Consider the following 13,745-nt stretch of genomic DNA (forward strand, 5'->3'; position numbering starts at 1 on the left):
CTTGGCAGAAGCAAGCTAGGCAGCCACCAAATTGGATTACAAAATCCTGAAAAGATGAGCATGGTAAAAGCCCTTGAAGGGTTGCAGCTGGAAGGAGGAAGAGGGGGGAACATTGTGTTTGATATTTTGCACCCTCTGTCATTTTCTTGATGACTTCTGGGGAGGGTACACATTCTCTTTTGTACAGGATGCAGCTCAGGAGATCTTGGATCCACTGTCCAGGTTGACTCCTTGCCTTGAAGGGAGTGGTAATACTATCCCACTAATATCCAATTTGTCAGAGGAAGACGTGTCAGGCTCTGACTCCCTGGGCAGAGCTTCTGGTACCATAGGTGTCGTTATACTCCAGCCGGTGAGGAACTCTCCCTTCCTTGCACCACCTGTACTACTAGTGGATTGGATCCAATAAAATCAGAGATTCAGCATCCAGGAGGACAACTATACCCTGAGGAGCAATGCATCTGTTCCCAGACGTGAGGAAGTGGGGGAAAGTTGTTTCCCGCCATACTAGCGGAGTCAGCCTTGTTAGAGTGTTCTGCACTGACAAGTCCTTCTTGAGGCAGCATGGTACTATTGATGTAAGTAGCGTTCAGTGTTTTTTTCTTCACAGTACCATGGACCTACTCCTGTGGGCAATGTCAGTTTCAAAGAAGATCTGCTTTTTGGAGCCAAAGAACCTATCCTACTTATGAGCTACTAATACTGGGGCACAGATTCTCACCTGACTTAGAAGGTACTACAAAAAAAGGACCTGGAGGGGGATTCTATTGCTTTTTGTGAGAGTGTTTTCTACCCTTCTCATGCACCTCTTTGAAGAAGTCCCTAGTTCTACCCATTAGCCACAGATCCAGGAGTCATGTGCTCAGAGGTACACTTCTCGATGCCTCTGCCTGACATACGGGAGGGGTTTTCCAAGCTAGGGTCAAACTATGGCCTCAATGCTTGATCCATAAATAATCTCCAGTCTGTACTCACATGTCTGACAGGTTTGGCTGGGGAAGGATCAGCAAATGGAGCACTTTGAGTAAACATGAATTTCCCCAAGGCAGAAGAGGCACTTGAGGTGGAAAGGCCCCGTGGCAGGAAACAATTCTTGAAGCTCGGGATCTTGGGCATAAGTCATCCCATATGGAGGGCTAAAGGGTAGGAAAAGATCCCCATCCCATAAAAACTAACCTAAACTAGCTACAAGTATAAAAATATTTAAGATATCTAATGGTTTACAAATATTTACAGGTCAACATGGACAAAGCAAGCATACGCTGTGGACACTGAGGTGGTTCTGTCTCAGACCATGGCTGGTAGAAAGGAACTGGAGAAATGGTCTATCTGCACCACCTTTTATACTCTCAGTGCAGAGCACAAGGAGGAGAAGGGAACAGGTGCAATTTCTTCCTGTCTCAGTTCCATGGAGCACATGTACACCCCACAGTGACTATACATAGGGATCATCACTTGCAGAAGAACATCCATTCCTCTAACTACTTCATTTCTAACTTATCCATTAGACTCTTCCTCTCTCACACACACACACAATATCGTCAATACACCTATTCATACGATCCACACATAGGGTTTGGACATTTTTGCAGACATATCACAGCAAAAGGATTAAATCTGCTCCACAAAGACTAACAGGAAAAAGATTGGGAGCCCCCCATCTATGGGCAAGAGCCAAGTGAGAAGCTATCTCTTCCCTTCCAGCTGCTGCAAAAGGAGAGGGCAATGGGATTCCTACCATGGAGCTCTCTCTGGAATCTGCAGCTCCAATTTTTCCCCCTATCCTTCCCCGCCTGATGACTGCAGACAATTTCAAGAGTTGCTAAGGAAGATAGCTGACACTCTCTGGATCCCTCTAGAGGAGGTGCATGACACACCTCATAAGCCTTTCTATATTCTCCAGAGCATGGGCTCCAGCAAGGTGTCAGTTCCCATCAATGAAGTCTTCATGGAATGGGCCACAGTTGTCTGGTATACCCTCTGCTACCAATGCCCCAGCTCAGAAAAGAAGTACTTTGTACCAGCCAATTTTCACACCCTGCTGCTAATTCTTTAGTTATTCAAGCAGTCACTGAAAGAATCAGGGAGCTCCAGTTTCTCCTGTATCAATTATTAGCTAGTAGTCATCTGATAAATTTGAACCCTTCTTCTTCCCTTTCCCAATAACTCCTCTAGGTGCTGGAAGAGATCAGGAGCAGTGATCTGGACACACAAGTGAATGAGGTCAGGCCCAGGGATGGATTTTAAGTGGCAGGTTGCAACTTTATTAAAATGCACCAGGCATTTAGGTGGGTCCAGTGCTGGGTTTACAGGGCTTCTACCATATAACCCATAGCTCAGGGTAGTGTTTCTACTGCCTACCCTAAGGTGCTCTGCTGAATCTGCTCATCTTTCCACCATCAATAAGGACAGAAGGTACCAGAGAGGGACTCTTGTCTGCAAAGACTTCAGGTCTCCCTTTTGCTATAGACCTGGGGTCCATCGGCAAAATCCCATGTCTCTTATTTTCTGACTGCTGGCTCTTTGGCCTTTTATCCACACTGGTCACCTGCTGCAGTTGCAACAAATCAACTTTCAAACAATTCCTAACATTAAATTCCAAAATCCTAAGGTTATTTAAGCTAACTGTGTCTTCGCTATGATACGAGGAAGGTGAAATAACTAAGTCCCAGCCAATTTGGCGCCGATGGGAAAAAAATCCTTCCTGACAACCGTGAACAGAGCAATAAATCAGACCCACAGCAACCTGTCCCTATACTACAGTTCCTATACTATATATCTATAAGGAGGGGGGAGGGTGCATTCAGCTAAAATGGGGCAAGAGGCCTGAGAAACCCTGGCCTACAGTTTTGACAGTGGGAAGCAAGATCCAATTGACTTGCATGTCTCTGGCTGGCCAATGAGCAATCGAGCGCTCAGATGGAGGAGGGGCCTGTTCCTGTGTACACTCCCCCTTTACCCTAAAGCTATCTGCTCCTTGTGGATCCAATCAAATTTCCCATTCATTAAATCAATGCTTAGCTTTTTCACACTCTGTCCAACACCCCCCATACACACACACATACTAACAGACCCAAGAGCACCTTATTTCTGTGATAAGTATATGTGTTTCTCTGCTACCCTATTTCTACCTCAGCTTTCTGTGTTCTACAAGCAGATAGTGTCTCTGTCATTCTATCTCTATTCCTTGGCTTCTCCTCCTCTTTCAACCAGTCTACTGCCTACTTCTGCTCTTGCACATGCCTTTCTCAAGCAGCAGCAGAGTAAAAAATGACCTGATTGTTATCAGTGTCACTCCTGCACATAGTTTCTGAACAATAATAGTGAAAAATAACAAGACTGATCAGTTTCCACACTGCTGAAGGTGCGAATCATCTGAATGGCAGCAGAGATCTTGGAGCCGCCTGCAGTTATAAAGAGAACATGTTGGTTTCCATGTGGAAGACTATGACAGAGAACAATATCCTTTTTACAGGTATTTAGAACCATTGTAGCAAATTATATAGCAGGGATTTAATACTCCATTAACAATAGGATGGTTCAAAATACCTATAGAATGATTACCTTTTTCTATTAATTCTCTAAGATATAAGGGAAATCTGAAAAGATGGGTTGATTCTACACTTGTTGTCAAGTAGTTCATAAACTCTTGAGTAATTATTAGAATCAAGACATATCTGGTCTCCAGATAATGTCATTTGAGTGTTCCATGACAATGTTAAGAGTGCTCTACTTAGCAGATATTATTAAATATTGGGGATGAATATACATATTATTGCATGTGTCCAGAGATTGGAAAAACAGCTGCTGTTGAACTTCAAATTATATTCTACACAGTAACATTTCACTGAATCATGTTTTTGAACCGATTTGTTCCAAGTATATATAGATACCAACAGGTTCAGGAATCAGTGCTTTTTTAAAATGTATAAACATTTAATTTAAATTACCTCAATCTTTTATTAGTCATGTATACACAAAAAATTAATAAGGTTCTCATATAACATCTTAAGACAGTTAACTTAAGACTGTTCTAACAGAGTTAGAAACACAGAAAAAAGCTGAACAACATTTTGGGTAGTTTTCAATTACAACATATTAAATTTAATACCTTTCCACTTCCCTGGAACTGAAAGTAAAATAATAGTAATAATCAGTTGCTTAAATGAAGATACAATTAACATGAGTTGATATCATTTGTCCAGATAACAAAAAATACAATATGTCACATTTGTTACTCTTTACGATTTTTTTTTTAAAGAGAAGAAACTGGCACATCTCTAACCCACAAAAATGTCTATACTTATATCACCCTTGTCCAAATAAAAGTTAATCTTCCTCTAGATTGTGATTAAGATGCACTGATGAAGATGATTAAACACTTGTATTCTTTTCCTGCCTGATCTTTGCTTGAACTCTAGACCAATAGGCAGTGTCACAACACATAAGACATCATGGCTTCCCCACCCCCAACCCGGTTGTCCTGTCACCACCACTTGCAACTCTATTGCAGAAGAAAATCTTTAGGGAATATGAGGAAAAGTGCTGCCTTGCAGTGATTTCCACTGAGGAAGAGGTGAAAACAGTTTACAAGCAACTTTGTACTGCTTTGCTGGAAGAACACTTATTAAGAGGTACTTCAACAATGGTAAAGTATAAGCACTTTGTCCTCATCAACAAATGTTGTTATAATTGTTGGCGTGGGGGTCAGAAAGATATTACAAGTAGCATGGAATGAAAGAGGACTGAATATTATATATATACATATTTAAATCATCTTCTCATAATAAGCCTAAAAAGGAGTGATGTATATGCTAAACCCTGGGAATTTTAATTCTCTGAACTTTCATGAGAGCATTGCGCTTTGAAGTCCATTTAGGAGTGCTTAACTTTTTTCTAAAATAACAGAAACACATGCTTGTCGTAAAGACTGAGCAGGGCAGGCTGCTTTTGATCAAAGAAGAAATATCTTCCTCTCATTGCAAGCCATTTCTTTCTATATCAAGTATAACTGAGATATAAAATTTTGTATGAGCTTCTGCAAGAAAAATCACCCATTTCCAGAGCTAAAACTTTCAAACTTAATCAAATTCAGACTTTTCAACATAGCCTGAAAACCTGGCAAACAAAAAGACCTAGAACTCTGTTCAAAAAAATGACATCTGATCTCATTTTTCATATCTGAATAAGTCATTAACTAGATCTTTATTCATAAAAGGAAGCTGCAGGTAAAAGGACTAGAAAAATATAGTGTGCCCATAGCTGTGACGACAGCTATTTGAACATCCCCACCAATAGGTGCTATTTACACAAAAGTGATCTGCTCCAGACATATCCAAATGAACTGAGCAACTTAGCATCTTATTTATGTCGTGTGAAGTAACAGTATGATAATAGTTAATCAAGATGCTGAACATTTAGGCTTAAATATTGCATAGCAACACACAGCCCAAGTACCATCAGTATTATGGTGGTAGTGATGGAATGCTCTATTTCTGGACACTCTGCCACCACTACTGCAGTTTGGCCCCTCTGTACCCTTTCCTGATGGGAGGAATGGGTGGATCCATGAAGCAGTGGCTCCTTTGGTTTCACTTTAATGACAGACCCACTGTCAACTCCACCCGCACCTTGCAGCTTTGGGAACTAATCTTTGCAAAACTGAGCCTGAGGCTTCACAGTGGGTGCAGATATCAAAGCAGTTCCTGGGAATTTTACTTCTCCCCCAACCCTTCGGGTAGCAGAACGGCATGACTGCAGAGGCAGTGGCAGATTTGTCCCTTAATAAATTCCTGCCACAGAGATTATGGGTCAAATTCTGCACTCATGTACAGAAAATCAGGAGTTACTACATTAATGAAATGGAGTTATAAAACAGAGATAAGTGAATCGAATCCAGCCCACTGTTTTTATTGTATTCCTGTTTTGCAGTCTGGTTTAAAGTCGAGATTTGTGAAAGGTGACAGATTTGGGCACTGGAGACTGAATTCAGCTGTGGTCCCTAAAGTACTTAGCAGCCCATAGATAGCTAACAGGGCACATAGCTCCCTCCACTTTTGAAACACTAAGACACAGGTAGTGCCTCCCTTTCCCCTCATCCCCCCATCCCCCTTGTGGCCTTAGAGGAAAACTACAGACAGGAGCCAGAGACTCCAGGCCATAGGAGCAGAAGCAACCAAAGCTGGGACCTCTGGACGTCAACAGAATTTTTTACATTTTTGACAGGACTCTCTCCATCCTATGCTGATTAACTGTTTCCTCCAACCCTCCCTCTCCATCACCCGTCCTCTCCATCTTTGCTTCACCCAGAACCTGTCTCCTTATCCCTCTTCCTTTCAGCTTATTCCCTCCTAAATAACCTCCACCACAAAAAATTGTGGAGCTAACACACTGTTTGCTGCCACCACAGTGTTCATTCTACTTATGTGTTATACCCCTTCCCTCATGGTGTCTGTCTGGTCTATTTAGTTGTAAGTTCTTCAGGGCAGAAACCATCTACTATTTTCTATTTGTCCAGGAAAATGGGGTCCCATTCTTGGTTGGCCCTTATGCGCTACTGTAATAAATATGAATAATAATGAATAATGCCTGCAACTCTCATTTTTCCACCTGCTAAACGGTATAAAGGAAGCTAAAAATACATTGAATACCTTCCTAATATTACTTTTCAATGTAATCAATTGCTGCAATTGCCAGAGAGATGTTATATAGTCACTCTGAGAGCAGGTGGTTCATGCAATTGCAAACAAGAAAGCATGTGAGGCAATTTCTCTCTATTAAGATGTAGCCCACACAGCGAAACAGTGTAGGGAACTCCTGTTCTGCTTATTCAAAGGACAGTGCAACAAGGTCAGCAGCAGTATGCATTTTCTCACACTATCTCAGCCTTGACTTGAACTGTCTTATACAGGTCTCTGTGTTCATTGAAAACTGGTTCCTTGCTGAGTCTGCCAGTAACGGTAAAAATTGCTGTAAACTATGACTTATATGAGAGAGAGAGAGAAAAAGAGAGAGAGAGAGAGAGAGAGAAGCATTTCTCCATGAGGAAATGGCTGAGAGCACCAGCTTATTTCACATGAGCTACTGAAATACTGACAGATGGTTACCATAGTCAATCATTACATACTGGGCTGTATTTATACTATAGGTCAAAGACTCATCTCATTATCAGTTCTGAAGCCATCTACCTTCCCCAGTCCTGAACTGTTTTTTACTGTATCAGATGCAACTCCTGTTATGTCCCACTGAAATAACTTTTTTTTATGGAGAGGGTTGAGAAGAATATTAAAATAGTTTTTCTCTCTACGGAGTTGCTTGTATCAGATTACCATTTTAAAAAAAATCTATAACCATGCTATGTGGATCAATACAAAACTTAAGTTTCAAGTCTTACTTTTTGAGCTCATCAATATTTTAAATCGTAACTCTCAGTGGTGCTCAAATAAGAACACAAGTATGCAGTTTCTTTGCCATAGTCTTTTCTAGTTTTAGCTTCAAAAACACAGTATCTGCCACAAGTCTGCCAACTGACATAGAAAAATACACATTTGTTTCCTCTGGGTTTCCATATATCGACATAAAAATATACCTTTATAATAGGCTTTGGTCATTATGTATGTTGAACAGATTGTAGGAGAAAATAAGAAAATAAGAATTGCTGAGTCAATACACTGACTAGGGAAATACTTTGTTCAATTTGTCTTCATTAAACAGAATTCACTAATTCCCTTAAATGCTTAATTTATTATTGGCAATGAAAATATGCATTAATTAACCAATAAGGACATAATGTGAATATGAATATCTTCAAATCAACTCCCTGGGATGTTACACGGAGCAAGGCAGAGGCCCATGTCTCTAATATCCCAAGGGTATAATTACCTCATGATAATTTCCTGACACCCAGGTTGTCTCAGGGAGGTGGCATTTATGTGGAAATTGTATGTATTGAGATGAAAGAGGGAATTGGCAGCTCCACTAATCTTGGCTGAATAAAGTAGCTTCCATAACTTTATTTACCCCTTCAGAAAGGTTTCTAGCTAATCAGAATCCTCCTTCAAAGGTGTTTTGTAATAATCCATGACAACTGAAAAAGTTTTTCTAGATTTCTAACAATGAATCACTGTATTAAATTAAAGGAAAATCCATCTCTGCTATGTAGATAAACATCTACCCTATTTACCAGGGAGAAAGGCAGACCCAGAGGACTTTAAAAAATCATTCTTATAATGTATACAAAAATCCAACTTACCATTTTTGGCCTTGCAAGATTTGTTGTCAGGTTGAAGTATATAACCCTCCACACAGCTACATGCATATGATCCATCTGTATTTATACAGGTTTGGCTACAGGTCCCATACACATTACATTCATCTAAATCTAAAGGATACATTGAAATAATATGTAAGTAAGAGCCCTCACTTAAGAGTAAAATCTTGGGGGAGGTTGCAAAATTCACCCCCTAAACAACATTACAAAAGTAAGGGTAAACCCTCTATAGATAGATTTTTATTTTTTCTCATTGTTTTCAGCCACAATCTTATCTGAGCTGTCTGCTGATGAAACTATGCCAGTGACCAAACAGAAGACCAATATTTAACATTGCAAGGCTAGCTGCTTGAAAATTAAAGGCCTTCAAATGATCAGTGAGAAACATAACAATTAGGGAACCACTTGGGTTATTGCTGCCACCAGAGACTACTTCCACCTGTACTGTATGTAAGCACTTAAAATCACCATTGACTATGACTGAAGCAGCACTTCAAAAGTAGAAATAACTGAATATGCATGTCAACTCACTCACGTTAGGAAACTATTTTAAATGGTTTAAGCTTTTTAGTGGAATCATCAACTTCTACCTATAACTGTCAACAACGATATAAAAAACTGCAAACCATTTAAATGTTCAAGACAAAAAATAAAAATAGAGGGTCAAATTCTCAGCTAATGTAAACTGGCACAGTTCTATTAGAGATAACCAAGATATGCAAATTTACAGTAGCTGAGAATCTAGCCAAAAATCATTAGAAAGAAAAAAAGTTCCAACAATTTTTTTCAAATAGTACAAAACATAAACCCAGAAATCAGAAGAAGACGCACATATACGACATTACATTTATGCAGAATAATTCTGTTAAAGGGGGGAGGATGAATGATAGCCTGCAAATACATTTATAAAGTGATGGGAAAGCCCTATCTACTTTTGAAGAGAAAAAAAGTGGGGTATCAAAATTCATATATTGCTGGAATAGAAAAGGAATATCAATTTCAATCTAAACTTCACTGGCAGAAAACCTATTGAAAGGCAAGTGCAAAACTAAGCTATATGATTAAGGTTTTTTTTTTTTTTTTTCATGGATCAAACTTTGACCCAGGTTTACATGGCTGTAAGGGGTATCATATCCCCAAATGGCTCACAAGGTTTCAGAGAATGTTCAAGAGAGGGAGGCTCAGAGATGCTTAGAAAGGGGGAAGCTCATGCAGATGAGCTCCAGGCCTGTCTGAGTAGCCCTAAACAGATCTTAATACTCTTTCTCCTCACACTGTAGGCACAGGAGGGTAGAAAGGATCAGCAAGCATGTCCTGTCTGTCATCCTTCGAGATGGGAGTGCTGGCGGGGCCACGACCCACTTTAGATTGCTATGAGATTACACAAGTGGTCCTTTGAAATGCTGGCCCATCTTCAGTCCCTGATGAACAAAGCTCATTCTGTTTCATTGGCTGACTATGAGTCATCAGTGTGAGACATGTAGGGAAGGCGGGGGGCAGTGAAGTAGTCCTATCCCTGATGTCATCTTCAAGACATATATACAGTAGTTGGCCCTGATGGAGTCACAGCTTCCAACCATAGAGACACATTTGTCTCTGATGTAAACACCAGAGAGAGACCTTCAGGTCTTGCTGTAAATTTTGCTGTGCTTCACAATTTATTGTACATTTCTAAAAAGATGCTACTTCCATTGAGAAGATACAGCTGGCATGTCAAATATAAATGTGATTCCAGTGAAACAGCAGCAGCAAATGTGGGAACTCTCTAGGATCTCTTGCATTGCAGCACTGTACGTGATTACTTTACCTGCCATGTTTTGTGTAAATATAGTTTAACCATCTGTTTAAACCATTCTAAAACCAAATTTAGGTTCAGATCCTGCAAGAAGCTCTGCAAAAATGCCATTGTTCTCCTTCATGTAGCTTCTTGCAAGACTGGGGCCTTATTCTTAGAGAAGGTAAAACCACATTTCCGTTACCTTTGCAGTTTCTTCCATCATTGCCTACTTCATATCCATCCTCACAGTAACAGCCAGTGCCATTCCTTGAAATACTACATTTGTATCGGCAATTCATCTGTTGGCATTTGGATAATAATTCTGTAAAAAAAAAAAAAAAAAAGTTTAGAACAAAATTTTACTAGAGGGTAAACCTTAGTTTTGATTATTCCTAGACCACAACTCGAAAGTGGAGTTAAAAATCAACACCATTTGCAGTAAATGCTGCTGTTGGGAATTTATTTATGATACTAAGTACATTGTGAAAAGCTTTGCATTTTCAGCACAATAATAAAATCAAATTGTTATTCTATATTCTATCACAAGCTACTATAAAGCTACTATAAGCTTTATTATTATCAAGGTGTATTATCACTCTGTACAGGCCTCCAATTTTTGCACATTAGTTATGTTCAGTCAAAGCAACATTTTTTTAAAAATACTTCTGTTATATGAAATTATTTTTTCAAAAACAGCCAAATGTATGAAAGAGATTTCAACATCCATGCTTTTCCTATCTGTCACATAAATTGATTTTCTATCTTTTGAGCGCTTGTTTTGATTCACTGATGCATGTATAACCTTCACAGCAATCAATGTGAATACATTCTGTTTTAATAATTTATTTGCTATCGGCATGTAATGTTGGACAAACAGTGAATATAATATATTTCATTACTACTGAACTCTTTCATAGAAATCTACTGCTGGAGCAATATTAAGTATATGCCATCTGGACAAAACAAGAGTCATAGAAAGAAGGCCATGATGGTACTGGTGTATAAGAAGGGTGAGCAGGATGACCCCAGCAACTGGAGGCCCATCTCCCTCTGCTCCACGATGTACAAGCTCTATGCCAGCTGCCTGGCGTCGAGGATCACGGAGTGGTCGGTGAGCGGGGGAGCCATCAGCTCCACTCAGAAAGGCTTCATGTCCTGCGAGGGCTGCTATGAACACAACTTTGTCCTCCAAACCACCATCGAAATGGCCAGAAGGGCGCGTAGGCAGTGCACAGTAGCCTGGCTCGACCTGGCTAATGCCTTTGGGTCCATGCCCCACCACCACGTCTTTGCCACGCTCCAGGAGTTTGGGATGCCCGAGAACTTCCTCTGTGTGATCCGAGAGGTGTACAAGGGATGCAGCACCACCATTCGCTCGGTTGAAGGGGAGACCGCTGAGATCCCGATCCGGAGCGGAGTTAAGCAGGGCTGTCCCCTCAGCCCCATCATCTTTAACCTTGCCATTGAGCCGTTGCTGCGAGCGATCTCCAATGATGCAGATGGCTTCAACCTCCACGGTGAGAGGGTGAGCATCCTGGCTTATGTGGATGACCTGGTCCTGACTGCGGACGACCCAGAGAACCTCCAACGTATGCTAGATGCCACCAGTCAAGCTGCCGATTGGATGGGGCTCCGGTTCAATGCAAAGAAGTGCGCATCTCTCCACATCGACAGCAGCAAAAGGGACTCGGTGCAGACGAGAGGGTTCCAGATCCAGGGCGAGCCCGTCATCCCCCTAGCAGAGGGGCAGGCATACCGGCACGTTGGCACACCGACGGGTTTCCATGTCCATTAGACACCCGAGGACACCATCCAGGAGATCTTGCAGGATGCCGCCAAAATCGACACCTCCCTGCTAGCACCGTGGCAGAAGATAAACACCCTGAACACCTTCCTGATCCCCCCATATCTCATCCGTCCTAAGGGGATCCGCCATGGCGAAGGTACCCCTCAACAAGGCAGACAACTTCGTCTGGCAGCTGGTGAAGAAGTGGATGTTCCTCCCCCAGAGAGCCAGCAACGAGCTCGTCTATATCGCCCACAGGCATGGCAGTGCCAATGTCCCCCGCATGGGTGACCTGTGTACATCGCGGTGATCACCCATGCCTTCTGCCTGCTGACGTGTCCCGACGCCATGGTAAGGAACATCGCAGCAAACGCCCTCCATGACACAACAAAGAAGCGGATCGGCAGAGTCCCCTCCAACCAAGACACCGCTAGCTTCCTGAGCGGTTCTCTGGATGACGAATTCGGACGGGATGGTGGAGACATCGCTTCACTGTGGTCCCATGCTCGCAATGCCATGCGTCGCCTGGGGAAGTGCATCGGCTGCCGCTGGGAGTGGTGCGAGGAGCGCCAGGAGCTGGGAGTCCTGGTACCACAGATCAGGTCCGACGACAACATCATCATCACCCTGAGCGCCAGGGGCATGCTGGAGAGGACCCTGAAGGCAGCCATCCACTCGCTGTACATGGAAACCCTGAAGCGTAAACCTGACCAGGGTAAAGCCTTTGAACTGACCAGCAAGTGGGACGCCAGCAACCACTTCCTCGCCTGGGGCGGCTTCACCCGTTTTGCCGACTGGCGGTTCATCCACCGCGCCTGGCTCAACTGCATCCCGCTCAACGGAGCCGTCCACCACAGGAACCAAGACAAGCGTTGCAGGAAGCGCGGCTACTCCAATGAGACCCTGCCCCACGTCCTGTGCAGCTGCAAGCCCCTCTTCAGAGCCTGGCAGCTGCGCCACAACGACATCCAGAACCGCCTAGCGAAAGCCATCACACCGCGCCTGAGGGAGGTAGCCATGAACAGTGCCATCCCCGGGACTGACAGCCAGTTGCGACCTGACGTGGTAGTCACCGACGAAGCCCAGAAAAAGATCAGCCTCGTCGACATCACGGTCTCCTTCGAGAACAGGACCCCGGCCTTCTGCGAAGCCTGAGCTCGTAAGCTGGAAAAATACACCCCCCCCCGGCCGACACGCTGAGAGCAAAGTGCTATGAGGTGCAGATGGATGCCCTGATCATCGGAGCCCTGGGCGCTTGGGACCCCTGCAACGAGCGTGTGCTGCGGACCTGTGGGATCGGTCGACGCTACGCACGGCTCATGCGGCGCCTCATAGTCTCGGACACCATCCAATGGTCCAGGGACATCTACATCGAACACATCACCGGCCACCGACAGTACCAGGAGGTGTGAGCCGGTACGACATCGTGCATCAACTGTGGGAAAGGGACTGAGAGACTTTGTCCATTGGACCATATGAACTGGAACCATAAACTCACTGAACAATAAATCCCACCAAATGAGGGTAGATCCATCCTCATCATCGTACCCGCTCACTGTACTCCACACCTGAACATAGCCATTATATGGACAACATACCCCCATAGCTCAATGTCTGTACTTTGACCCATTAAACTTTTACTCCCAAACGGGGAGATTGCAAATTATGTATTCCTTACGCCACCCACTCCTAAACCGAATTTCACACCCCTTGATAATCTGTACCATATTCCCTGGTAACCAGAAACTTCTATGCCTAAACTCTGTACCACTTTCTTTTTACTTCAACATTATCTTAATAAAATTATTAAAGGCTTGAAACCTAGCAGAAGCAACATGGTAGAAACAGCCATTGTATTAATTATTTCTTGTAGGACTCAGATTTGCAGGACAAACAAAAACCCCAAACCAGCC

The 13,745-nt window shown here is 42.8% G+C and overlaps 1 protein-coding gene across 1 annotated transcript in view; it reads right to left on the reverse strand.

Annotated features, from left to right (window-relative positions):
- LRP1B (LDL receptor related protein 1B) overlaps nt 1-13,745 on the reverse strand; it is a 1,054,628-nt gene that overhangs the window by 726,412 nt on the left and 314,471 nt on the right. The window contains exons 4-5 of the mRNA XM_077830376.1: nt 10,249-10,368; nt 8,252-8,380 (exon numbers count right to left, since the gene is read on the reverse strand). Of these exons, the coding sequence (XP_077686502.1) occupies nt 8,252-8,380; nt 10,249-10,368 (249 nt within the window). The remainder of the gene's footprint in view (nt 1-8,251; nt 8,381-10,248; nt 10,369-13,745) is intronic.

Source organism: Eretmochelys imbricata, chromosome 11 (assembly GCF_965152235.1).
Source record: "Eretmochelys imbricata isolate rEreImb1 chromosome 11, rEreImb1.hap1, whole genome shotgun sequence".
In the NCBI taxonomy this organism is placed as follows: domain Eukaryota; kingdom Metazoa; phylum Chordata; order Testudines; family Cheloniidae; genus Eretmochelys; species Eretmochelys imbricata.